Genomic DNA, 27,783 nt, shown 5'->3' with positions numbered 1-27,783 from the left:
GTAGAATATCAACATGCGGTCATTTGATCCATAAAACTCACGGAAACACATTTGATGCTGACATTTCATAGATTTTCGGACATCTGCCATTGTGCTGCTGATCAAACTTCTGGTTAACTTCAAAACAAGAGCCCTATTTACAAAAGCGTTTAAAACTAATGGAAGAAGAGATGCTTTTATTTCGAAAAGATAATGTTTGACTTTTAGCTTGAAGCCGGTCCCAGGACAATTTTACATTTCGCTCGCAAAGCATCATGGGGAGGTTGAGTATGACTAGTGTACCTACTGTGCATACGTCAAAAATGTACCGATATAGTAAATATCCATGTATTTCTCTCATACTCAATTTTTCCATACTGTCTAATTTGAACGTATTACATCCTTTGAGCTGCTTTTTTTGTATGAAAAGCGCTTTTTATAAACAAAGATTGATTTGATACTCATTCGTCAGACTTAGTACGGGCAGTTTTCTAGTATGCAATTTTGAACACAGCCTTTTTCCTTTGTTAATCTACATCCCTGCCTTGTTGTCTGCGTTTTTGCAAGCTGTACAATCTTTTTGCTCTTCCACAGATCTCTATCTTATCAGTAGCAGAGACCGTTCGCTCATGCTCTCTCGACCAGTGCTACAAAAGTCTGCTTTCTCCTGCCACCAGCGAGACTAAGAGAAAAATGAGCACCTTCATTTCAAACATTAAGGCTTCAGATCAAGCCACCCAGCATGCAGCAGGCTTCCAAAAGGCATTCCAACTGCTCCGAAACACCAGCAGCCTCAGCAAGCAGAGCACAAGTAGGAAGAGTTTGATCAATGTGCCAGTGGTGGCTATGGGTGTGTCATTTCATCATGTGTTTTTACCATGTTACCATCCTCCAACAGCCACGGACATGGTCATCATTTACCTGTCGTCCGGCATCACGTCTCGAGATTCATCGGAGGTGGAGAAGAGGGCCACTCTGAGTGTGGTTCGAGAGGAAAACAGATACCTTAACAACTCGGTCATGATCCTCACATACGCACTCATGAACGGTAGGTACAGCATGAATGCAACAGGACTTTAATCTGCTCCAAATATTTCAGGAAAGTGATCATGTAGAATACAGTTGTTCTCATTATAAAAATAATATAATAATTTAAGTCAATTCAAGTCAACTATATTTATATAGCACTAATTACAACAAAGTATTCTTGTAGCACTCAAAGAGTTTATATAAGAATGTAATATATAGATTTAACTATAACAATTTAATAATTGAATATATTTTTAATTAGTAATTATTTTTTAACCTATTACTAGATATATCAGTCAACCCCATTTAACTTCCATGCGACCCTGTATGGGGTCACGACCCCAAGGTTGAAAAACTCTGCACTAAAGGAAGAATGTTTTGCTCTTTTTTTCTCTTTCTTTATCCATCACATGTATTTCTTTTTTTTTCTTCTTTGTGTGTTTTATTTCTTGTTCTTAAATGATGTGGTACCCAGTTGTCATGTTCTACCAAATCTGATATTCAAAGGGTGTGTGCGCGTTCAGTTGTGTGTCAATACATCCCGTTTATTTTATTGTCCTTCTCCATTCAGATGTCTCCTTCAATTCCTGCTTACCAATGCAACAGATGCAAACGCAAACTCGCACACTCATTCCTGCTGTGCATACATTAGTCCACCAATAATAAAAAATGTTTATGCATTCGGGAATAAAAATTAGGTACATCTAAGAGTCAGACTTCAAAGGATGTGCTGCTCACTCTGTATGTGATGAACAGAGAGGAGCTCGGCTCTTTAAAAAAGAGAAGATGAAAGGTTGAGAATGCTAGCATCCTCCGAGTTTATTAGCCTTGCATATTCAAAAGAAAGGAGGAAAAAAAACACATTTGTTTTGTTGCTAATGTTTGCTGCACGCTGCTGAAAAACCCACTCTGGGAATCTCATACTTTAAATCCTCTGCCAAAGTGCTGCTTGTTTAAAATCAGCAGTCCCCTGACAATATAATACTGTTGATTTGTGTTTGCATGCATGCATACCAATGAGTGGATCAGAATGTCCACCTCAGGGTAACAACTGCCAGTATTGGCCTAAAAATAGGTTTTAGCTAGCTTACTTTCTATTATTCTAACACATTTTATTGTTGAATTTCGTCACATATTAACATTACTTTTGGTTAGTCCGATTAATCTACTATTAATAGTTAATTTATTTACAAATTACAATTATAGTTTTTTTGTTGTAATTTGCGCTATATAAATAAAGTTTAGTTGAGTTAATGGCCCTCATGTTTGTATGTTCAGATCTGAGCGTATATGACGTGCGTTCGACCATATTCACGCAAGCTTCGATCTTTATCAATTTTGACATGAGCGTACGCTACGATCAGATCTCATGTCAGGTCTGAGCTCGTGTACGCAAATCTTAGTGTGTGGATTTGTGGCTCAGCAGCCAAATCTGACTGAGACTGAAAATAAAGTCTTAAACAAGCCTCAGCTGTCATTTAAGCACACATTCAGGACAGATTTAAATTTATTTAAACAAATGTTGTGAAGTTGCTTGCAGCGCACACAGGGGGTCAGACTTCTCTTCCAAAAAGCATTTAAATGCGCTTCTTTAATTCCAGTTTCTACAGCGTCAAAAAGCACATCTTTGTTTTGCTACAACTCAGATGTGAGGATGCCGATTTTCATCTTGGAAAAGCTTCTCTTGTTTGATGTCAGTGGGCGGGGCCTCCAAAATTGGAGGGTGTAATATGTTAACTCATTCAGTGCCAGCCATTTTCAGAATTTCTACCAACCTCAGTGCCAGCAGTTTTTGAACATTTTGACTGATTTTTAAAGACATACAGAATATTTTGTACTATGACAATGTGAATTCTGAAGTCTGAGTGAGTCCGTGACTCTCAGATCCCTCTCTCCCCTTCCCGCCCCGCTGCTTTCTTGACCTGCCTCCAAACTTTCCAAAGTCCCTGTGAGCCACAGCTGTCAAGACAGTCCATCAAACACAATCTAGGCTCTGATTGATTGTTTTTTTTTTTGCTCGGTCGTGGTGCATTCTGGCAATTTGCCAAAGGCTGCAGGAGAAGCAGGGGGACTCAATGAGCCTGTTCTTTTTTCCACACAAACTACTAGTTTGATGTAAAGCTGTTCTTACATAGTGACAGCTTTAGCAAATATGACAAAAAGTCACTTTTATAAGAGTTGCAGACTGTACCTTTAATGACGATCGAATTCAGCCACATGATTTATCAACACCTGTTCATTTGTACGCTGGGATTGATCAAATATGAATGTTTCGTGAATCACACTTTAGTCCTGTTGTACCACCAAATGTGCACTCAAATCGTCACCCGTTTTCATGCAAGGTTGATAAATGAGAGCTATTGTGTTTTTGTAGTGCAAAAAAAATTTTTCTTTGTACATTTTTTGTCACATTTGATTATAAATAAAGAGTAAGCAATAATATTTTACTTCCCATAACTTAAAGAGTTAACTGTGTTAACTGTGCTGTCATCACGGTTTCCGCTGTGTGTTAGTTGGACTTTGCCACCCATGGTGACATTGCCTCATGTCTGTGGCTCAGCGGTGATGATCAAAAGAGCAAAGCCTTGGCTTTAAAAGGGGATTGTGCTGTAATCCAGCCACTGATTGGACACTGGCACATACTCGGCTTTATCCTGTGCAATAGGTTGGACCATGCCAAATGTTTCAGGTGACAGCTGTGGGGGCTCAACATGGTTAACAATCCTCCTCTAAATGACCTCGTGAGGACGGGAAAGAATATGTCTTGAAAGTGTATGTAGTTTTCAGATGATGGGTGAAGGATTTGGGGCAATAACAGGAGAGTAGTGTAGTAAGAGTAGATGATGTTTGTGAAGCTGAATGAGAACAATTTCATATTGAGGCCTTGAGATGTGGGTGAAAGAAGAAGTAATGTTCATTGAAATAACCAATAAATCAGCTTACTTGCTTATTTTGTTTTACTTGTAGTACGAATTAGATTTGAATTTCCAGTTCAATTACAATTATAATTTTTCCCCTGAAAGTCATTCACAATTATGTTCTCAATCACTAAAGTTCAGTTTACAATTAATCACAATTACTGAGCCAATTAAATTAGCTCTAAAATACACTAAAAAATATTATCTATCATCTCATTTGTTTTTTGTTTTTTTTCTCTTTGTTACCTTGTTAGGCTTTATCTATGAAAATATTAGTATTAATATTTTTGGTGTGGGCGTCTGAACCTTATTTTGTCAGTATTCACCATGATTTATATATATTTTTAAATGGTTTGTGTTTAATTAAATGACAATTACAAAGTCAATTATCTGAACTCAATTACAATTCAATTACGATTATGTTATAATCACGCTATTACAATTATAATTGACCTCAACCCTGCTACTTGCGCACTAGTTTACCAAAAACATTTACTAGTAAAACAAAGATTTTGTTTACTAGTCCACTCAAAATCTTACTAGTAATACTAAAAGACTGTTTTTAGACTACTAGTAGTATTTACTTATAAGGCTTGTTGTACTAGTGCCACTTTTTGCTTCACTAGTAAACCAAAATTGAGTACATGTACTACAAACTGATTTTCTACACTTCAACGCATTAATCTGTGAAGATATTTTCACTCTTTAATATAAAGAATGAAAACCTGATGGATTCTCTCTTTCTTTAACACATAAACTAATTTCCTCCTGCAGAGGGCGTGACGGGCCTGAAAGAACTGGCCTTCCTCAGGGACCTCGCAGAACAAAATTCTCTGAAGTACGGCGTGGATCGTTCGTCAGTATCAGCTGCATCGTCAGGGTTGAGCGGAGCTTCCATGATGCCAGTGGTGAAGGGGAGCATGATGGTGCTGAACCAGTTAAGTAACCTGGAGACGACAGTGGGACGCTTCTACATCAACCTGCCAAACCGTATGATAGACCTGGCTCGCTTCAGCCTGCCCTACTCAGACACCATGGGAGATGGTAAGCAGGATCTAATGTCCTTAATCTTTCTATAAAAGCAAGGAATCTCTGTCTGTCTGTGCCTCAAATATCTCTGGTGTTCAGGGACAGACAGAGCTCATACTCGCTACATAACTGTAGCTTAGTTCAAAGCTGTGCGACGTTGCATTTATTTGTACTGTAATGCTACAGTTAATTAATAATTTCATGAAATTGTCTACCACGAGCGAAGCACAGCCACTAGAGTCACGTGTGCACCCAGAGCCAATCATTGCACAGCTCTTCTCCGGTGCGTGCCAGAGCCAATCACAGTGGTGAGCTAGAGTCACGTGTGCGGCCAGAGCCAATCGCTGAAGAGCTTGAGTAGCTACGTGAGCACGCACCAGACGTGCACGCACACAGCCAAGCAGACACACGAGTGAGAGAGAGGAAGATAGTTTAAGGCTCTTTCACAAGTTTTGAGCTCCTGTGGACTTCTGTTTTGATGAAACATACTTTTTGATTGTTCATTATTTGGTGATTACATTTCAAAATATTTATTTTGATTTCATTTTTAAATCACCACGGAATCAACGTGGGTTACACTGGATGGAGGGTTAGTCCAGAGAGGGGGGAGGACCGTCTGGGCAGCCGCACTCGCACTGATAGTCTAGCAAAGCTCTCAAGTCTCACACATTGGGCGAGTGCGTGCATGTGCTTGCTTGTGAGCCCACGAAGGAGTAGCGAGTCATACACACGCACACACACACATGATTTATAGATGGCGTTATTCTCAGTCTGCTCGCTAAGTTACATCTGTTTGTTTATTAATTACTGACCTTAGATGATAAGCACCCCTGTGCTAAGAAATGTTAAATGCTCAATAAATAGTTTTATTTGTATACAAATGTATGTGTCTTTTATCAGATTCTACCTAAACCGCAGCATTGGTGCAAACTTTATCAATTTATCATGCGCATGTTGCATAGAATTCGACAAGGGAAATTGCACACACTATTTTACTTTGCATCCACAAATAGACCCCTTTATAACACTACAGTGTACAGAGTATGTACACCTCTTTGTAAACCAACCTTCAAACACATACTCAATTGGCAATAAATGACAACTCTACTTAAGCTCCTCCCACTATATGAATACATTCTTCCTACGTGCACTGCACTAGTGTAATTAATTCAGTATAATATAATATATAGTGTGTCCAATAACCTGAGGGGTTACATTATTTTGAATGCCGTTCTTATTTCTCCACAGGGTTCATTATGACTGTGAGTCGGCCCTGTTACTTTGGTAACCTCCTCTTAGGTGTGGTTGGCGTCGATGTAAACCTGGCTTATATCTTGGAGGATGTCACCTACTACCAAGACTCTCTGGCTTCATACACCTTCCTCATTGACAACAAAGGTAAGTCACAAAGGATCACTTCTAGCATTCTTTCGATCAGGCGTTGAAATTATCCATGAGATAAAATACATAGATTAGATTAAATTCATGTCATCTTATCAATCATTCCACATTATTGCATTCTTAAAGGCACTTAATGCGAATGATTGTTAATAGTTAAACTGCAGTGGGAAACAATTAACTTAGTGCATCTTTCTTTATTTATCTTCAAAATTGTAAAACCATAGACATTTATAAAAAAGGAAGGAAATCAACCAATGTTACTAGATATAGTTTTCTACGTAATAAATGTATTGTCAAATCACAGCTTTGGGGTGAGAATTTAATTGACCATATGATGTGAAATGGGGTTGATTAATTTATTTATCAATCTTTGCAACATTTTTGCCAGGGAAATCTATTTGTATATACACAGGATAATTCAATGGGTTTTACATGATTAAAAGTGCAACAGAAGACATTAAATTGAGTTAAAAAATCAATAATAAAAACGTCAAATAAAAATTAAAAGAAACTGTATTGTCAAACTCTAACTTTGAGGTAAGAATCTAATTGATTATATGATATAAAATGGCGTTGATTCTTTTATTTATTTGATTTTTGCAACATTTTTTGCAAGGCAAATTTATTTGTATAGGGCATTTCATACACGGGATAATTCAATGTGCTTTACACGATTAAAAGTACAAAAGAAAAGAATAAATTGAGTTTAAAAATCAACAATAAAAACATCAAATACACCAGAGTTTGGAAATCAACAATAAATAGTTTGAAATCAATAAAAAAATTATCTGCAAGTGATGCTGACTTCAGCTCTGCTGGCAGTTTGTTCCACTTCTTTGCAGCATAACAACTAAAAGCAGGGTCACCATGTTTGCTGTGAACTCTGGGCTCCACTATCTGACCTGTATCTATTGATCTGAGAAACCTGCTGGTTTCATACCTGACTAACATCTCACTGATGGATTCACACATTTATACACCAGCAGCAGAACTTTAAAGTCTATTCTCAGACTGACTGGGAGCCAGTGGAAAGTTTCAAATGACACCGTCATGGATTGTGCACCTAGATGTTAAACTATCCAGGCAAAGGCATTCAGTGTTCTTTTGCATGCTGGTGGTGGTGTAAAGTATATCTTCTTCCCCAGGTTACACACTGATGCACCCATCGCTCACACGGCCGTACCTGATGACTGAGCCTCCGCTGCACACAGACATCATTCACTACGAGAACATCCCAGGGTTCCCCGTCGTCAGACAAAACATCCTCAGGTTCTTCCGGCATTGATTACTATTCTTAAAGCTTGTGTAGATTTGGGTATTTATACTGAGGAATTTTCGCAGCCTTCCTTTAGGGAGTCAAATCATTGCAGTACCAGCGAACTCCTCACTATCGTGGCACACCAACCGACTCCGAGACAACAGCAAAGATGTTTACAACGTTAGCTATGCCTGGAAACTGGTAGGTGATCCCATGAATCCTAAAGACACCAAACGTATGACCTTTATTTGCTCAGCTGTAGTTTTTATTTTTCATAATTTCCCATAAATGCACACAAGCTCGTTAACTATGAAAGGAAACTGATGTCATAACAAACGTGCCTAAGTCATTTTATAATCTTTATTAATGCCATTTTGAGATTTTATACGTAACTCCTATTTTTAGGATGTTTTGTAATTTATTTATTTTTTAATTGTATTGATTTTTTTTAACGTTATTTTAAAAATAATATTATTTTGAACATTATTTTGTTTTAAAATGTAAGTTTTTATAATAATTAGGCATAAAATTGTCAAAATGGCCCAGAAATTAAGGTAACGAAATGCTTGTATAATTAGCTGGGTAGGAAAAAAATTAATTTATATGGGATATATTTATGTCTGCACTGAGAAATGATGTACTGCATGTGAATAATTAATAAACCCATTGATATAACTGCCCTGCTTAGTTTTGCCTCTCACCACTAGATGACAATGTTATCCAAAAACTTTTTTATTCATCCTACTCTTTTTAATCAGTTTTTTTTTCTTCATCAATTTTTAATGTCCCTGCATGTTTTTGGGTGCAATTATAGAAGTAAAAGTCGTCATTATTTTCTCATTTGGCCTATTTTGAGCCTTATTATATTTTATTTCTGCATCGTATTAAATGTTCAATGAGGTGTTGGGTAAATTGTTGTATTTGCACATTTAGCCAGAGTTTTTTTAAGAAAATAAAAGTCCTTGTGAGATGTAAAAGTGCCACTGCAGTGTTTGTTGTTAGAAAACAAATCAAACAGGTGTGATAGCAATTAGATGCACTGTTGTTAACTAAGGTGGATGTTTTCTGTGATTGCACCGTCTTATTTGCTACTTTTCTGCTCTTCCAGGTCCAGGATACGTCGTTTATCCTGTGCATCGTGTACGTACAGCCTGAGATCCCAGTGAAGCAGCTGAAGAACCTGAACACAGCCCCCAGTTCCAAGCTGCTGTACCATCGTTTGGATCTGCTGGGTCAGCCCAGCTCCTGTCTGCATTTCAAACAGCTCGCCACTGTCGGTAAGATTCAGCAGGATTGGGAAAACAAATGAGAGCAGATAAAGTTTTTCATCTCAAAGCTTTGCTGACTTGTCTTTTCTGTCTCCCTGTCCTTTCACAGAGTCTCCCACTGTGATGCTGGCAGCTGGAAGTTTCTCCTCTCCTTACGAGCACCTCAGCCAGCCAGAAACCAAGCGTATGGTGGAGCACTACACAGCCTACCTGAGCGATAACACCAGACTCATTGCTAATCCAGGCCTCAAGGTACGAGGACGAGGACTGGGGACAAACTCACTTTGAGTGACAGACCAGTTCTTCCAGTCACGCTGAAAATATGTTCCCCGCACAAAGTTTACAAACACAAAGAATGCGTCACATTTTCACAATGGCTGGGACTTTAACGTGTTAATTGCGATTAATTGATTACAGAAAAATACCGCAGTTCAACACTTTTTTTTTTTTAAACTCCAAACAGCGCGGAACCTTTCTCATTGCACGAGTTCCCAGTTTACCCATGATACTGTTGCACCGACTACAATGGTAGAACCTGAGGAGAAGTCAATTACAACAATAAAAAACACAAGATGGAAAACAAAAGCCCAGTTGTGTGCCAATTGTGCATGAAAGAGTTTCCACTTTCCTGTAATGTTCTGTACGAAGTGCTGTTTTTTTTATTTTACACAAAATAAAAATACACAAAAATCCTGAAAAGCATAATTGCACATTATGTTTGCACTCAGTGATGAAAATAATAAGCACAATTTTGTTGTTAAAAGCTCATTTATTGTTTTCCAAAATCCATTTAAGTTGGGAAAATTGTTGCTTCTTGTGTCAAAGATTGTTAGAGATTAATTTACATTAATCAAGATTAATTTAGATTAATCAAAATTAATTAAATACAAAGTCTCTGATTAATTTGGTAATTTCTTAAACTGAGCATTCCGCTAATTTTTACATAGTTTAGAAGATTTGGGGTTTTGTTTGGTAATTTTTTTACCCAACCATTTTGCCCCAATAATAAAAAGAGGCTTCTGTGCTCTGCACCTTGTATGGGAACAAACCCCCTCGTGAGTTTTGGCTCTGATGTGCATTCCTTTCCTTTGCCCTGGCCTCACCGCTGGTTCCCAGGCTCGTCTTAAAGAGCCTCAACACTGACCTTGTCACCCCTTTCAAATCCAGATGCTGTTCCAAAAATCAGGTTTCCAAGTCTGAACTTCAGGACACTTTTTAATCAGCTCCTTTTTAAAATGTATTTTTCTCAAAAGATGTAACAGTCTTCACACCTGCCTTATTTTGATTACTCAACAAATTTCACGTTTTCTGCATCTTTAATTGTGAGCACACTGAAGCAAAAGTTGTCAAAACTCTCATTCATTTTCCATTTACACTAATTAAAAATAAATGTTCCACCCCTTTCTCAACTGTTTTGTTCCTTGATCCTTTTTTTCCTTCATCCCTCTATCTTTTTATCTGCAGTCCTCGGTGAGGAATGAGGTTATGGCAACTAGCCACGTCACGGATGAGTGGATGACACTAATGGAAATGAGTAGCCTCAACTGCTACATTGTGCGCCGTTACATAGCAACACCCAGTGGGGTGCTCCGGATTTACCCGGGATCGCTGATGGACAAAGCCTTCGACCCAACCCGCAGACAATGGTGAGGCCTCCTCAGGAAGGGGGAGGACAGGGGGGGTGAGGGGGGTAGGGGTCATGTGTCCACGTCAGTGTTTCAGGAAAACAAAAGAAAGTGTGCGATGGAGTTGGGTTGTGGGAAGTTTAGCTGAATCTAATAATGAATTAATTGGTCATTAGTTATTAGATAATCACAGGAGCTGAACAAAAGTGACACTATTAGACTAGATATTTAAATAGATCAGAGGAATATCACACATAATCACTCTCAGATGTATCATCATTACTATCCCAATTAAACTACACCATGTTCTGTGTTTGAAATCATATACTAATGTACTACTCACACTAAGTCTGACATCAAAATTAGTATTTAGTGTGTTCACATTAGATAGTATGGAAAGATTGCGTACATGAGAAATACCAGGATGTATACTATATCTGTATGCACAGTGGAGCACTAGGCCTGGGCGATATGTGAAGATTCAAGATATATTGAGTTTTCCATGAGTGAACTTACTCACACGTACTGTCCCTTATAGGAGCAAAAGGCAAAAGTGGGACATATTGTGCAGCTTTTTGTTAATAAATGTGCCTGTGTGGTATTTTGCATCAGCAAATTTAACCAAGAATTGTCTTTTAGATTTATATCGTATATCGCCATTTTGAGAAAAAATATCGAGATTTGAGTTTTGGTCCATATCGCCCAACCCTAGTGGACACACTACACATACTCCACTGCCCCATGATGCATTGCGAGCGGAATGTAAAATCGTCCTGGGACCAGCTTCAAGCTAAAAGTCATACATCCCCATTTCAAAATAAAAGCATATCTCTTTGTCTTCCATTAGTTTTTTTTTTTAAACTCTTTTGATATTTAGCCTCAGTGTGCTTCAGGTTTTTGTCATAGTAGGCTTGAAATGCATCTTGGGAAACTTGGAAGTATACTTCAGTGGGAACTATGGTCACCATCCTAATCCTCCTATCCATACTTATATTATATAGTAGACAGTATGTACTCATTGATTTTGTAGTGTGTAGTACGGAGTGTGTCATTTCCAACACAGCCCATGTGTGGGTGATCAGATAATGTTTCCTTTCTGTTTACTATTGTGTGTCCTGTGTAGGTACCAGCATGCCGTTGCCAACCCAGGCCTGGTCACATTCACAGGGCCGTACCTGGATATAGGCGGGGCCGGCTATGTTGTCACTATAAGCCACACCATCCACGCCTCCAGGTGAGATCAACCATTAAGTTTATCTTTAATTTACAATGATTTATACAGTATATAACAATCTTTCTATAATGATAATTATAATATGAAGTATTTGATGAGCTACTTTATCTACAATGATATATATATATATATATATATTTTTTTTTTTTTTTTAAATAATGCTAAATATAATACATTAATATGAACTACTTGATGAGTTTCTTGTTCTACAATGATGTGTATAATCTTTTTATAATTATAAATATAATATATTAGTTTTGTGATACATTTTTTATACAAGTGTTAGTTTGCATTTACATTTTCGCACTTGTTTGCATGCATCACACTTTCCTTTTTCTCCCCTTTTTGTTCCCCACATCCCCATTTCCCTTGTGATGGCCAGAGAAACTCAAAATTACACAAAAACAATCCCGTACAAAATGAGAAAAATAAGAAAAACAATAAACCCTGTCCAGGTTAACATACATAGACTGTTCTTGCAATGAATGGATATAGCAAGTTTTTTTTAATGCTTTTTGGTCACATGATCTCTTTTTCACAGCACATTAGCGCCTGTTTTTACTTGTTTTAATCATGTCCTGATGAATAGACTGAGTTGAAATGCATGAATAAATGTGTTTTACACCTCAAGAGTACCTCGGATCTTCAGTTTTGGCTGTTGCTGCTATTATGTTTTTTTTTTTTTTGACATATTGGAGAAGCAGTACTCACCCACCCCTGCTCTACATTAATTGAATCTTTTATTTAATATTAACTCCAAAAACTGATCAGTGAGTAAAGCACAATTGGAAAAAACCTAGATGTCTGTTTTTCCCCTTTAACCCAAACCATTTTGATTAGTCTGTATAAAGGTATATAATACCACTAGTATTTATTTACATCAAATAGATAGCAGTTGTATTTAGGTGAGTTGCGTGTACCTTCAGTAAAGGATGTGTGTGTGTGTGTGTGTGCTGTGTTCTTGGTGCAGTGCTCAGATGGCTCCAGGTTATGCAGTCGCAGTCATGGGCATCGACTTCACCCTTCGTTACTTTTATAAAGTTCTTCTGGATCTGTTGCCAATCTGCAACCAGGACAAAGGCAACAAGATCAGGTAAGAGGATAATCACTAATGCTTCACCCCCCACCCCCCACTCTTTTTTTTCTTTTTTTAAACCTAATCCGACTTTAACTTTTCAAATTGACTAAAGTTGTCCCAAGGGGGGAGAAGTTAACTTTCTAAAGAAGAGGATGATGGGGGAAGAAGACATAAGCTGATTATTTGTCGCATTCTTCTTAAAGATGTGGCGTTGCTGTCCTGCTTCTTTCCTCCAGCTATTATGACTTCCTTTCATCATTCACCATTTTTCCATTATTTTTTCTTTCTTTTCTTGTCACTTTCCATTGGTGTTCAGAGACCATGTCAAATAAGATTTACCCTGAAGGAGTTGAAAAATACCATTTTGCAGGAAATGGAAGGAGTTGAAGTGTAACTGCAGGCGATTTCAAAGCAAAGCAATCATCATTATGGATCTTATATCTTTGTATTTGTTGTAGGTGTTTCATAATGGAGGACAGAGGCTACCTGGTAGCTCACCCCACTCTCATTGACCCCAAAGGTCATGCTCCTGCAGAGCAACAGCACATCACACACAAGGTAAGTCACTGAAAGCCTGAAATGGGTGTTTTTGTACGCAACACTGCTTGAATTCCTCTCCTCCCTGCATTGTTTTGTTCTTCATCGAAGGAGCCGCTGGTGGCCAACGACATCCTGAACCATCCCAACTTTGTCAAGAAAAATCTGTGCAACAGCTTCAGCGACCGCACTGTGCAGCGCTTCTACAAGTTCAACACCAGCATCATGGTGAGCGTGACGCAGCACACAGAAAGAGTAACACTGGCCTCTGGTGGCGCGTTTTGGGGATTCAAGACAGTTTTTATATGTTCGAGTGCAATTAGCGCTGTAAAGCCGGCATCATTAAATCATTGACAGAAAATTCCAGTGTTTTGAAACTGGAGCCTTTATTGGTCCCAATGAACAACCAAAAAAATAAAATATAAATTTCCATTTATGAGTTTTAATTTGTATCATATTTGATACATCCGGTGTGAATGCTTTGAAACCAACAAAAACACAATACATGGCCAACGTGTCAACAAATTGGTAATTCCATTCAAACATAAGAACATATTTTAGTGCTACTTAAATGCAACAATGAGATATCCACCAATGGAACTGGCACAGTGAAATCTATAACAAGTAACGTTTCACTTATTTTTCCTTGTTTTTTGGTTCACAAACATTTTATTTTCCTTGGTGGTGTTAGGCCTAAAAACAGTTCCTGTCCTTGTTCAGACAGAGATGAACTCAGCATTTCTCACAGTACACATGGAAAAGTCTCTTGCACAATGCTTACATCTGTCTGCAATTAAAACATTTATTTAGTTTACTTGAAAAATAAAAAAATAAAGAGTTTTTGTTGCTTAATGATATGTAAAAATGTGTGAAATGCAATAAAATGACAGTTGACTGATTTAGAGTTGCATGACCTCATATACCTATCAAATCTGATACACATGCTTTTACTAAAACAGAGAACATGAAATATAAACTAATATCACACTGCATCAACCCAGTAACTCTTCCTGTTAATGTTTCAGTAAAAACTTGAATGTTTTTCTTACCATAATCTTTTCAAAATTGTAAAAGTTCCTCCTCTAAAACCACCTGTGCATCTTTCCTCATAAATGACGATCCTGCCCCATGGTGGATTCTGTATCGGGTTGTATTGGAGCAGTTTATCTTAAGTGGGCCGCAGATTGTAGGCGTGAAAATTAGTCATTTAATCATTATGTGCTCTAGTTTGCATTTCCACGTATAAATAAATTATAAAATATGTACAGCACTGATAATATCAAAGCAATATGTGACAGATATTCATCCCTGCAGGATCTTCACTTTCACTTTATTTGATTTTTTGATTTTGTAATTTGGGGACATTTTGAGGAATAATTTGAAGAAAGTTGCAGGATTTTGGAAAAGTTGATAGTTCTTTAAATAATTTCAGGTTAAAAATGACTGCCATCATGTGATATAAGCAAAATGTGGGGAAAATGTGTGCCCTGCTAATATTGTGGAGTTTCATTGATTTTTGTGGAATAATTTGGAAATATCTACAACTGAAACAGTAATTTACACAATGATTCATGGTTTCTCTCATTTTTTTTTGCTTGCTGTTGCAGGCCCAATTGGATGCTCTTAAGGGCCGGATTTGGCCCACGGGCCTTGAGTTTGACACATGTGATTTAGAGAGTTCCAAAATTAATTAATCGCCAAACTTTAATGTATAAATTCTGATTCCTCGCTCTTGCAGGGGGACCTCACCAATCTGGTCCATGGCAGCCATTGTTCCAAGTACCGTTTGACCAGAATCCCCGGCACCAACGCCTTCGCTGGAATTGTAAACGAGACGTGCGACTCGCTGGCGTTTTGTGCCTGCAGCACGGTCGATCGCCTCTGTCTGAACTGCCACAGGTGTTTGTTTTATTTATGTTCATCACACACTGCGACTTATGTATTTATGTGTGCATGATTTTAACTGTGTCAAACACTGCTGTGTTTATATTTGGTTTGAAATTTGTGCTTTTTTCCTTTTTTTGCTTGTGTTTAGAATGGAGCAAAATGAGTGTGAGTGTCCATGCGAGTGCCCCCTAGAGGTCAATGAATGTACAGGCAACCTGACTAATGCTGAGAACAGGTCAGTACCAGTGGGCGTGCACCGTAGCTGTGCCCACTCAACGTTCTTGAAGCCAAAATACGGCGCTTAGAGGTGCTTTCATCTAGCAAATTTGACGTCATTTGGAGCCAGAGTTTGTGCAGTAGATTCCAAGGGGAGGAGCTCTAGTAACACGCCCCGCCCATTTAGAGTACTGCCCAATCATCGTCATATATGATGTCAAATCCTGTTTTTCAACCTCAAATAACTTATTTAAAACAACCTTCACAGAAAAATGAGCACTTAAACACAATGTAGGGTGATAATAACTAATGATCACAGCAGAGTTTAGGTTTAGAAAAAAATTGTGTATTTTAACTTTACAGTTTGACCCACATCTAATCTGTTATCATTGAGGAGGCGGGGTTTATGACCTATACTGCAGCCAGTCAGCAGGGGGAGCTCTAAACATAAAAGCTTCACTTCCGCGATGGTTTGTCCTGTTCGCTCTTTTTTACAGTCTATGGTCAGTGCAAGGTCTCAAATAAATGAGTCATATTTTAAGATTGACTAATATGGGACAAAAAAAGGATGTGGTCAAATAGCCTAAAATAGAGTTGTTTGCCTTGTGGAAAGAAGCGTAGATTTCCACACAGGGAAATCATTACAGTTGGTAGAGTTTGATGTTTCAGAAACCTTTCCTCGTATTTTGTCTTTTCTCATCACCTCATTCAGTGTTTTTAATTTTTACTTTCATGTGTTATCTGTCCATCATCAGTGTTTCTCACATCTGTCTCTTGCTTCACCCACCTCCGTACATCAGCCGTCAGCGCAGCCTTTGACAGCACGTCAATTTTCCAAATGCCAATTCCTCTTTTGTCTCCTAATTATGTGCAATTATTATTATTATTATTCACTGTCAGATTTCCCTCATTCAGTGTTTTTTTCTTTTTTTTTTTTTCTCGTCTCTTCGGAGCTGCTTTGCATGCAGAAGACGTCACTGTGCTCTAACGATTATGTTTCATGCCAGTGTAACAAGGCCTGCTATTGTTGTTTGGACTCATTTTACTGTAAGGGTTGAATGGCCTGGTATTTGTTGTGTTATGTTTATGTCACATATAAACAATCTCAATTCCAAAATTAAAATAAATAAATAAATGAAAATCTACCAAAAATGCAGCAAATAGAAGAAGCAACAGAAGACATTCTTCAGTCTGTAATTTTTTATTTTTTATTTTATTTTATTGATCTGCTGCTGAAACTGTACAATTTCCCCTTGTGGGACTAATTAAGATTGTCTTATCTTATTGATGTCTGTAATATATTTATTGTTTGAATATTATAAATAGCTTTTTGTAGTGCTATTGTTGACTGTATCTTTGTTTTATTCTGACCAAAAATACCTTCTTTTTTTCCATATTTTTTCCTTCTTCTTCTTTTTTTGTTTGTGTTTTTTAATTTGTTTCAGGAACCCAAGCTGCGAGGTTCTCCAGGAACCCATTAGCCTGAACGTGATCGATTCCAGTCAAGACACCCTGCCCCAATGTATTAACACCCGCTGTAGCCAGAGATACTCCAGCAGGTACACACACGCATACACACTAAATGTTTACCACCCATAGCTGGTGAAGGTATATATAAATAAAAGTTAGCAGGAATGCTAAGTAGTATTTCTCCAACATGCAACTGATTTGTCACTATAAGGGACATCAAGAAGAACCAGGAAGTAGAGGTCACATTTGTAGCCTTAGGGCATTTATGTCAAACTCAAGGCCCCGGGGCCAAATCTGGCCCTTTAGAGTGTCCAATTTGGCCCGAAGGAGAGAGTAGAAATGAGAAAACATTAATTATTGTGTAAATTATCAATTAATTCAGTTGTAAATATCTCAAGGTCACAATTTTAGTGAAACTCCACAATATTTTGAGGGGCTCACAGTTTTATTATGCTTATACCACAAGAATGCAGTCATTTTTAATTGCAAATTGTGGAAAGAACTCAAAATGTTTTCATAAATCTTGCAATTTCTCACAGAATATTCCCAAAAATTACACAAAAATTGGTTACAAAATCAAGCAGTTGTAAAGTGAAGATCCTACAGGGACTGATATTGAAAACTAGGGCACAATGATTTTTCCCTCTCCTAAGATCTGTGGCCCACTTGAGATCAAACTGGTCCATATTTGGCCCCTGAACTAAAATGAGTTTGACACCTCTGCTGTAGGGTTTTGTTGGAATGATAACTCAGTGTCTTTATAAGATACAACTGTAAAATACACACGACAAACAAAACAAAGTATGATAACTAAGTCAATGGATATATTGAAAATGGTTTGTGTTTGAATTGATGTTTTAAAAAAAACACTGAATCATTTTTAATACAAAATAAATGATCAAATCAACACTGTATTTATTTTTTTATATATATTTCAGAATTTATCATAACTACAAAAACATCTTTAATTCATAACCTTTTGCTTCATCACTATCTTTTTTCCCACGTGTCCATCTTATTTCAGGGACTGCTTCGGTGTGCTGGACTGTGAGTGGTGCACAGTGGACAGTGACGGTAAGACTCATCTGGACAAGCCGTACTGTGCCCTGCAGAAAGAGTGTTTCGGGGGCATCGTTGGTGCCAAGAGTCCTTATGCAGATGGTCTAGGTGTCGTAGGTAAGAACATTTGAGTTAGCTTAATGCTCTAAAATATGTATCCATGCACCTCGACTATGTTGGGACACTTTTTTTTTAACTTCAGCCAAAGAATCAACTATGGTGCAGGTTAGATAAGACAGCAGTAATGTTACATCAGTGGGACACAGAGACCCTGTTCTAAAGCTTTTCCTTTTTTAGGGGGATATTTTTCTGTTGCTGTAAATTGGTTTTATTTAAGACTGTCTGACTGCTGCTGCTGTATCATTGTCTCTGATGAGAAAATCGGAGCAGAGTAGAAAATGTCCCAGCGTCTCAGCAGGAGTACGAGTGTGATACTGTTGCTGTAATGATTATAAAATCCTCTGTGACATCTTTCATTGACTCTCTGACTTTCACTTTCCTCCCTTTTATTTTGCAGATGAAGAGGTGGCGTCGTTGAACATGATCAAGAGTGCCCCTGTTGGTCCAGTGGCTGGAGGCATCATGGGATGCATAATGGTGTTGGTGCTGGCCGTGTACGCGTACAGACATCAGATCCACAGGCGCTCACACCAGCACATGTCACCTCTGGCTGCACAGGGTATGACTGAAGACGTGTGTGTATGTGTGTTTTACTAGTTTTGTGATGTGCAGATTTTCACATTTCATTTTGCATTTAGTTCAGCTACATATAGATAATTTATATAATTTAAAAAAAAACTATAAAATATTCTTTAAATGTCATGCTGCTGCTTCTATTGTTGCCAGTTATCTAAGTTGTAAAGCAGCATGAATAACCAAACCACTGATTTGTTTGATGACTCAACCGTGGTGACGAACACATCAAACACAGATTTAATTTTTAGTGGGTTTCATGAACGAGTTTTGATGGATGGTTGAAAGTGTCGCTGCTTTATTAGCTCATAATGCTGAACTTTTTAACACTTGTTCCCAAACTTGTGGAAAAATTTGGCACAGTTGTGGCAAAGTGGGCTTCTGCCTGATTATTATTTGTTTTTACAAAAACATGTGTATCTTTGGCCTTTTGATTATTATTCAGTTGATGTCCACACATTAGTTCAATAAGTTCTGCCTTTGTAGCCGTTGCTATTGAGAATTTGCTTTATATTTGATGTAAATCTCTGTGGAGGTTTTAGGCGGACTACAGATCATATATTTCCAAAATAAGGTTAGGGTTAGGTTAGGTTACCACAATCTGGGAAAAAATAGCCATGTAGGTCATGTAGAAGCTTTAAAAATGTGTTTTGGGATTTTCAGAGAAAAGAGGGTGGTGGTTAACAGGTTAAACTTCCCTCCACAGTGATCTGAAATCCGTTTGATTTAAATTTTTCTAGAAATGTCCATACGAATGTCCAACCTCGACAATGACAGGGATGACCGGGACGAGGACAGCCATGAGGACAGAGGGATCAGTAAGTATTGTGTGATTATTTTATCAATCCTAAGCATTTCTTTAAATGGATTTCTTATTCTTGACTTGTCACCCTCTTCACTTTCAGTCAGTAACACCAGATTTATAGCCGCGGTGATTGAACGGCACACCCACACACCTGAGCGAAGACGGAGGTACTGGGGCCGCTCGGGGACGGAGAGTGACCACGGTAAGACACGCCACACGAGGGCACTGTTAGGAATAGGGTTGCAAATTTCTATGTGAACTTAAAGTGTAAGTACACACCCAGGTTTTTGCTGACCTGCCACTACAGGAAAATTCAAAAAATGCCTTGATTATGCCTGGTGCTCATAAAGTAGTTAAGACACGCCCAGTCAGAGCAGCCCCACCCCCACAGCGCTGCACAGTTCACAGTCACTGATCTAATCTCAGCCAATAGCAAAATTTAATTGCAATAACTGGCGTTCAACCCATAGGGGGCGGCAGTCACTCTGAAAACTGAAAACACTATTTTTAAAAACTTTGACTAAAATGTGAAGCGTGGCACTAGGATTAATAAACTACATTACTCCATACCTAATTATATATATATATATATATATATATATATATATATATATATATATATATATATATATATATATATATATATATATATATATATATATATATATATATAGCAACTGTGTGTGTGTGTGGGTGCGTGTGTGACTGTGTGCGGGTGAGGAGACGGTGGAGTTAGAGCCAAAGCCAGCTGGAGAGATTATGTTCTCGCTCTGACTGAGAAGCATTTTAGAAATAATTTCCTCACTGTAATAAATGACAGTTGGCTCAAGAGAAGCAGCGGGAAGAATACAAATATTTTTTCATTTAATTATGGAGCCATTTTTATTTTCATATTGGTATAAATAAAAAAAAAATTTCAGTTAAAGTGTGTGAGGCTTCTTTACCTCACACACCTCATTCATGATCGCGAAGGATTTCAAAAATGTCTTTAAAACACTTTAATAATCATAAATTATTTATCCTTTGTTCTTCTAAGTCAGAGGTTCCCAACTTTTTTTGTCGTGACCAGTGTTTGGAATAACGGCGTTTAAAGTAACGGCGTTTGTTTTTCAGTAACGGGGTAATCTAACTAATTACTTTTTACGCCATTACAACGCCGTTATCGTTACTGAACGTTAAATGTTGTGCGTTACATGCATTGATTAAATAAAATGTTATCCGAAAGCATCCCTGGCTTCTGACTCGACTGTAGTGAGGAGGTGGGTTAAAAACAAGGTGAGCGATTATGATTGGCTAAGGCGACGTGCCAGCACCCGCGACACACACACACACACACACACACACACACACACACACACTACAGATTGGATGAAGCAGCAGAGATGGCGAGCGTGGAGCAGTCTGATGAAAAGTTGACATTTTTAAGGTGACGATACAAACTTTATACTTTAATTAATTGTGGTCAAAGGCAAGAACGTGTATGTGAAGTGTTCATTATATCCAGGAGTGAAGTCTTTGTCCACATCTGTTGTAATCAAATCAAATTTAATGAAGCACCTCACGATACACGCATCTAAAAAATGTGAATTCTTTGACATATAGCAATTTTTTTTTTTTTTTTTTTTAATAGTAATGCAAATAGTTACTTTCCTTGGTAATGAGTTACTTTTATTATAGAGTAATTCAGTTACTAACGCAGTTACTTTTTTGAACAAGTAGTGAGTAACTATAACTAATTACTTTTTTAAAGTAATGTTCCCAACACTGGTCGTGACTCGTGACCCTATTTTTATATCATAAATTTCCGGCAACCCAGAGGCATTTTTTTCTTCCATAGAATTAGTTTTTGATCATATTTATTAAAGTGTGTTACAAATACAGAGTAGCCAGGATTAGTGACAAAGTGACAAGTGCGCCACCTCATCTTTTTACAATGCATTTTATTTGAACAAGAAAGTTTAAGTATATAGGATGTAGTTAGTTATTGTGTGACATGTATTTAAAAAACAATATTAATTAAAAGAAAATAAAAAATATAATTTTAATCCGATAATTTTTTTGTTTGTTTGTTTTTTTATTTTCTTTTTTTAACAAATTACTTGACATTTCAAGTGACCCCAACATTGAAAAACGCTTCCCTAGGGGTACGCAAAGGCATTACAGGGGGTACTTGAGAGAGAGAGAGAGAGAGAGAGAGAAAGTGGAAAATTAACAAACGAAAGCATTAAAAATGTACGGTTTTATGATATTTATTTGTAGTTAAAAATGATAATCATACTAATGATGACGAAAATTATTTTGATCAGAACATGAACTGAAAACACAAGGTATTTGAAAAAGAATAATAATTAAAAAAAAAAATTGAATCCTTTTTTAAACCTAACCTAACCATTTATTTTTTCAATTACTAGACATTTCAGGCGACCCCATTTTAATTCCAGGCGAGCTGTTCTAAGTACAAGGAAGCTGATCATTGTATTGGATTAAGCTAAAATCTATCAATAACTAAAGATCTGTAGCTTTGTGTAATTTTGGAAGGGAGAAGGATTTTATTTGTCACCGAAACACTTGTTTCATTTTCAATGATGGACCCCTTCTGTGATCATAACCTTGGAAAATGTGATTATTCTTTTCATTCCATCCTAACTCACAGCTAGCTTGTCATCACAGCGCTGACTAATGTTTTTTTTGATTCGAGCATCTTTGCAAAGTTGCTCTTGTTCATCGTTTTAATGACGGTTGCAAAAGTTGTGATGCTGTTGCTCGAAAGATGGACAGCTTCGCCCACAGGAGCTTTTTCCCACTCACATTCCTGCCAACGAGTTACTGTTACTTATTGCATAACTGATTCTGTAATGGAGAACATGGATGTGTGCTAAAAAGGCAGAAACTCAGTTAATTTATTAGTAGAAAAAAGTCAAAAGTGCTTCTAGAAATAACGGTCCTTGAACTCCACTATTTTAATTAAAATAAATATTAGCTTTGGTTAAAATGATATTCTGCACTGCAGTTTTTAGGGATTATTCTGAGCAAAAACATTCATCTATTTATTAAGAGCATCTGACTTTTCACCCTTTGGTTGTTAAAAAACTATCCTTGAAAAAAGAACAATAACAGTGATTCAGAAAGACGTCCAACTCAATGAAGGCGAAGAAGTGAAGTTATGTGTAATGAGACTATTGCAGGAAGATGGAGAGATGCAAAAATGATGAAAGACTAGAAATGCAAGGACAAGAGGACAGAGAGAGAGAAGAGGTTAAAGCAACTAAGAAATTGTGGGTTTGCACAACAGGGATTTAAACAAACTTGTTATCAAGGCGATGCTTCAAAGCAGCTGCTTCTCTCCGATTAGTCAAAGCGCCCTCCTGTCCATGTTCATTTAGTTACACGTCTAATGAATGAAGATAAAACAGCAAAAAAATATCAGAGTTATAGTGGATGAATGAGTACATGAGCTTCAGTCTATTCACTTTGGTTTACAGAGAACAGCCTGAACAATGAATCTGTTAAAAACCAGACAATACAGACAAAATCTTTTTTATTCACATTTAGGTTTTTCAGTTTAGGGTCAACACTAACAAAAGCCCAGACAATAAAAAAAGAACCAATTATGAACTGTGAATCACTTTGTGTGAAAGTGAAAGCGTGTTTACATTAGATTTTTGATAATAATATGCTAACTAGCACAAAGTATCAAAACTACCACGTTTAGCTTTTTTGTGCAAAAGTAGAGCAGCAAACAAGGTGCAGCCGTTTGTTGATGCTTTTAGAAACAGCTCGTCAAATACAGTGAAATACAATGGGAACCTGAGCCTAAAAATTAGCATGCTATTTGATTAGTAAGGGGCCGCCTTTGCCTTTCAAAACCAAACCGAACCGATTCAAACCAATCATTGGTTGTGGTTTAGGGCGGGATATTCGGGTGTGACGAAGGCACAAGCGCCGAAGCAAAATTGACGCATGCGCAGTTGCGGGGAGAGGAGCTAGCTGGGCTACCGCTAATAGCATAGCTCAGAATCAAAATAGAAAGATGTCGATGCAGGAGGATGGTTAACGTGCCCTTAACTCGCATACTCGTTTTGTATAAACGGCAGAAATCACTCAGTGACATAATGACCGCAGCATTATTATCCCAAAAGAAAGTTTTCACCAGCAGAGCCTTGTTGTTGTTGTAGCAGCATCTCAGTGGTGCATGCTGATGATGACATCATTTGTTACCGTGTGATTGGCTAAAACAAATCATGGTGGACAGGCGCTTCGCCCAATCAGCTTCAAGCATTCTGTTCATGTCCGTCCCTGGTTCTGAAAGGATTCACCAGACACAGACCCAGATCGATGTGGAGAACTGGAGTTAGAGGGAGGGGCTACACATCATTCTGGCTCTTGCCAAGTTATATCAGCATTGCACTGGGCCTAACATCTGGACATACGACTTATTGCCTGGTGCGACTTATCTGCACATTTATTCCAGAAAAAATGTCAAATTCTTGGAAAACTGCATGTATAATTTATTGCAATAATTAACAATGATGCGTTAAACCAAATGAATTTCAAGAATCAAATCAAGTTGACAAAGTCTTCCACCAAAGAAACTGGCACAGAGACACCATATCATTATCATGAGCAATAGATGGTCAATGATGTGACTTTTCTTTCCACTCTGATATCTTGTCAGCACACTACAGTCCTCGGTGAGGGACAGTCTGTCTTTTTGGGGAAAAACACAAGAAATTACTGTAAGAATGAAGTAAAAACGCTTCTATGCACCCGTCTACGGGAATCCACATCCCACAATGCAATGCACAAAATTTTTCCGACAACATCAATAAGAAAGTGTCTACAAAGGAGATCAAAACAAAATGTCAACCTTTAACATCTTTTTTTGAGCAAATGATTTAGCTTTAAGAGATCTAAGAGACTTACAGTCTTTACGATAAAAACGTATCATACAAGAAGTATTTGATAATAACGCAAAATATAAGGTTGTGACAATGAGATGTAATTTTTTAGACATACAACAATCCTCAAGAGGTAATTCCCTGAGTTCTTCCCCTTTAAAGCCAGATTTACGTTACAATAACGTTTCATATTCATCTTAACACGTCTCTGTATCTAAGATCATCAGAGCTTTCAAACAGTAATGCTGGATTGATTTACCTAATGAGGTTAGCTGTAACCTCAAATCAACATAGAATATTCATATATAGAGAGAACAGAACATTATGGATATTATGGTGATGATGATGATTACAATGGGCCTGCCGCTCCTGGATCTGACACTTTCATTTATAACTAGTGCATGAGGAGAATTACCAACAGAGCAGTTGTTTACGTAGGTATTAAGCAAGATTAAATGTTTCTATTTGGAGCAGTTTTAAAGTTTGCAGCAGAGCCCTCATGGTCTCGTTGGAATAGAAATAGACGACTCAATCTGTCTGAATGTCTGCCAATGTTTCCAGGATTATGGCCCGCCTTGTTTCAGGCTGTTCAAAGATTTCTCAATTTACTTAAAAAGACTCACTGAGCCAGTTTGCAAGGTGCAAGAGATTCTCAGCTCAGTCTTTTCCTTTAGTTCATCACTTTTGGTGAAAGAAGACTTCACTTTGTCGTCTGGCCGAAGGCATTGTCCATGTGGGGAGATTCTTTGAAGTTTCTTTCCCACCTTCAATCTCCTTTTTGCTCACATTTTTTTTAATGGATAGATGCTTCATTGTTATTCTCGTTGCACATTTTTGTTGAACATAATTCTTCTTGAGAACACGTCCTGTTTACTGGAAAACAAGATCTGTAATGTGTTAAACATTATTGAAAAACGTTTAAGTGACACATCCAACCTGAACTGTTGATTGCATGTTTCCTAGCCACATTCAGACCTTGCCCACTGAATGCTGGAGTTTAATTCTATACTTTAAGCTACTGAGATGATCATTTTATATCAGATATAGACGTACAGTATGTTTTGAAGCCAACTGGAGGTTTTGTCAGTAGCACAATGGTGAGTCTCCAAAAAGTCGGCATGAAATGTGTTTCCGTGAGTTTTATAGATTAAATGACCACATGTTGATATTCTACTTGGTCACTTTCTCGCTTAAAATGTTTTCAGAACTTTCAAAGGTGGAGAATCAACAGAGATATTTAGCCTCAGTGTGATTCAGGTTTTTGTCGTTGTAGGTTTGAAATGCATCTTGGGGAAGTATGAAGTATACGTCAGTGGGAATGGTCACCATCCTAATCATGTTAACCATACTTATAGTATAAAGTTGACAGTGTATACTCATTGAGTTTGTAGTGCATATTACTGAATATGCCATTTCGAACACAGCCATAGTGTTGGCTACATAGATCAATAAATCTAGAATTGTTTGCTCAAAAAAAACAAGTAAACAGTTGAAATTGCAGCTTGAAAGCTTTTCTTGATTTCTAATGTCAACACTTTCTTATTGACATTGTCAGAAAAGTTTCAAGAATAGCATTATGGGACGTGGAGATGGATGAAAAGGAATGTTTTTTTCTCTGGACAAGGAGGACAGTGGTTGGCTTAAGTCCATTTTTGTTCTATTTTGTTCGTGGTGTACGCCGTGATATCACCTCACTCCACCAGACATTCAATTTCAGTTGGATTTCTGTTTAAGCCCCAAAATAAACATTCACCATTGCTTTGCCACGACTTTCAGTCAGTGAAAACACCAGAAATGTGTTGGAAAGTCATTTTAGCAGAGTTTTTGGGGGCAAACACAAGAAATTAAAGTAAAATGTACAAATCTTTTCCAACAATGTCAATAAGACAGTGTTTACAGTGTAGATAAAAACAAAGTTTCGAGCAGAAATTTCAACTTTTTTTTAAAACAAATTATCATTGTTTTATTGATCTATATGAGGCCTACACTATGTATTTTTCTGATAAAATATTATTGTCTCCAGCAGCTTTAAGTTGTGCATGCATGTGTGCGTGATCATTTCGAAGGGTGTCCAACACAAGAGGCCAACTTTGGACCAGTTTTAGATCAAATGGGCTGCAGATTATGGGTGGGGAAAAAAGCACTTTCAACATAATTGTGTCTTAGTTTGTACTTCAACTTGTAAATGATAAATACAGTATGTAAAGCACAGACGATTCTAGGAATAAAGGCAATGAAACTCAATACCTTGATTTTGAAGTCAAGGTATTTAAATTACTACAGTCATTGTGATAAAAGTACAGGAAAATTGCGAGACCCTGTGAAAATTGGTGAATTTGGAGGGACTGGGATATTTAAATGTGAATTATTTGGTTATTTACACAATTGTTGTTTTTTATTTCCCCTTTTTCTGCCGGTCAAATTGGATACTCTAAAGGGCCAGAATTGGCCCTCGGGCCTTGAGTTTAACACATGTATTCTCAACGGTTTGGCTTGGGCAGAAGATTTAATGCAGGTATGCATCAAATGCATTCTGATGCAGGTATATTTCTTTTTTTCAGGTATATTTCTAATGAAACCAGTTGCGTACATGATTTCAACACTAATCCTACACGCCACACATGCACCAACCTGCTTTTTCAATCTCACAAGTGTTAAACATCTCTGGCAGTTTGATGTTTCATTTTCCCAAATGACGGCAATATCTAGAAACCTAATCATGGAGGCACTCGAGCGCAAACATCTTATTGGCTCACAGTATCAACAGACTGATGGTGTTTTGTGGAGCGTGTGGTTGATGTCAGTCACCGAGAAGATAAAAGAGGTTAATTAACCAAACAAAAGCATTCATGTGCCACACTGTATTATTTAATCAGCCATTTGTGTTGAAGTAATTGCTCGGTTGAGCAATGATTTAAAAACAGAAAATCCATAAAGACTTTAGGAAAATTAGCAACAGGAGTTAATAATAAAAATAATTTCAGCATAAGGCTTCCCAACCTAAAGGACTTCTATTCTCAGGGTCTCTTTAACTTCAGCCACCAGAGCGTCAGCCACGCACTGATTCAGAGAGAGTAAAGGTCCCTTAGTAGAGCTCTTCTTCTCTGCTTCATTGTCTACTACCAAACCACAGAGTTGGAACTGTCGCCCCCTGTTGGTAATAAATTATTTTTCGGGTCCCAACTGTTTTTATCCTTTTTTGTGAAATAAAAGACATTTAAATTGACATCTTTAACTTTTCCTGATTATTTAGAGCAACCAAAAGCAGCACAAGTTGTCATTTTGACCGAAAAAGCTGTTAAATGGTCCAAAAATGAACTTGAATGTTTCACTCCAAAAGAAAACAATGGTATGTTTACAGGCAGTGGGAGGTTTGTGACGTCATCAATTATGTCACTT

General features: G+C 37.5%; 1 protein-coding gene across 1 annotated transcript in view; it reads left to right on the top strand.

Moving 5' to 3' along the window:
* Positions 1-27,783, top strand: part of cachd1 (cache domain containing 1) — an 85,098-nt gene that overhangs the window by 51,973 nt on the left and 5,342 nt on the right. The window contains exons 7-26 of the mRNA XM_028444724.1: positions 574-790; positions 878-1,027; positions 4,701-4,970; positions 6,204-6,353; positions 7,502-7,625; positions 7,698-7,815; positions 8,723-8,891; positions 8,992-9,134; positions 10,347-10,528; positions 11,631-11,741; positions 12,712-12,834; positions 13,278-13,377; positions 13,468-13,584; positions 15,095-15,255; positions 15,392-15,478; positions 16,905-17,018; positions 17,954-18,105; positions 18,506-18,667; positions 19,422-19,499; positions 19,587-19,688. Coding sequence (XP_028300525.1) covers positions 574-790; positions 878-1,027; positions 4,701-4,970; positions 6,204-6,353; positions 7,502-7,625; positions 7,698-7,815; positions 8,723-8,891; positions 8,992-9,134; positions 10,347-10,528; positions 11,631-11,741; positions 12,712-12,834; positions 13,278-13,377; positions 13,468-13,584; positions 15,095-15,255; positions 15,392-15,478; positions 16,905-17,018; positions 17,954-18,105; positions 18,506-18,667; positions 19,422-19,499; positions 19,587-19,688 — 2,830 coding nt within the window. The remainder of the gene's footprint in view (positions 1-573; positions 791-877; positions 1,028-4,700; positions 4,971-6,203; positions 6,354-7,501; positions 7,626-7,697; positions 7,816-8,722; positions 8,892-8,991; positions 9,135-10,346; positions 10,529-11,630; positions 11,742-12,711; positions 12,835-13,277; positions 13,378-13,467; positions 13,585-15,094; positions 15,256-15,391; positions 15,479-16,904; positions 17,019-17,953; positions 18,106-18,505; positions 18,668-19,421; positions 19,500-19,586; positions 19,689-27,783) is intronic.

Source organism: Gouania willdenowi, chromosome 4, assembly GCF_900634775.1.
Source record: "Gouania willdenowi chromosome 4, fGouWil2.1, whole genome shotgun sequence".
NCBI classification, from domain to species: Eukaryota; Metazoa; Chordata; class Actinopteri; order Blenniiformes; family Gobiesocidae; genus Gouania; species Gouania willdenowi.
Note: the sequence above shows the minus strand (reverse complement) of the source record. Positions and strands in the feature narration are given on the sequence as shown.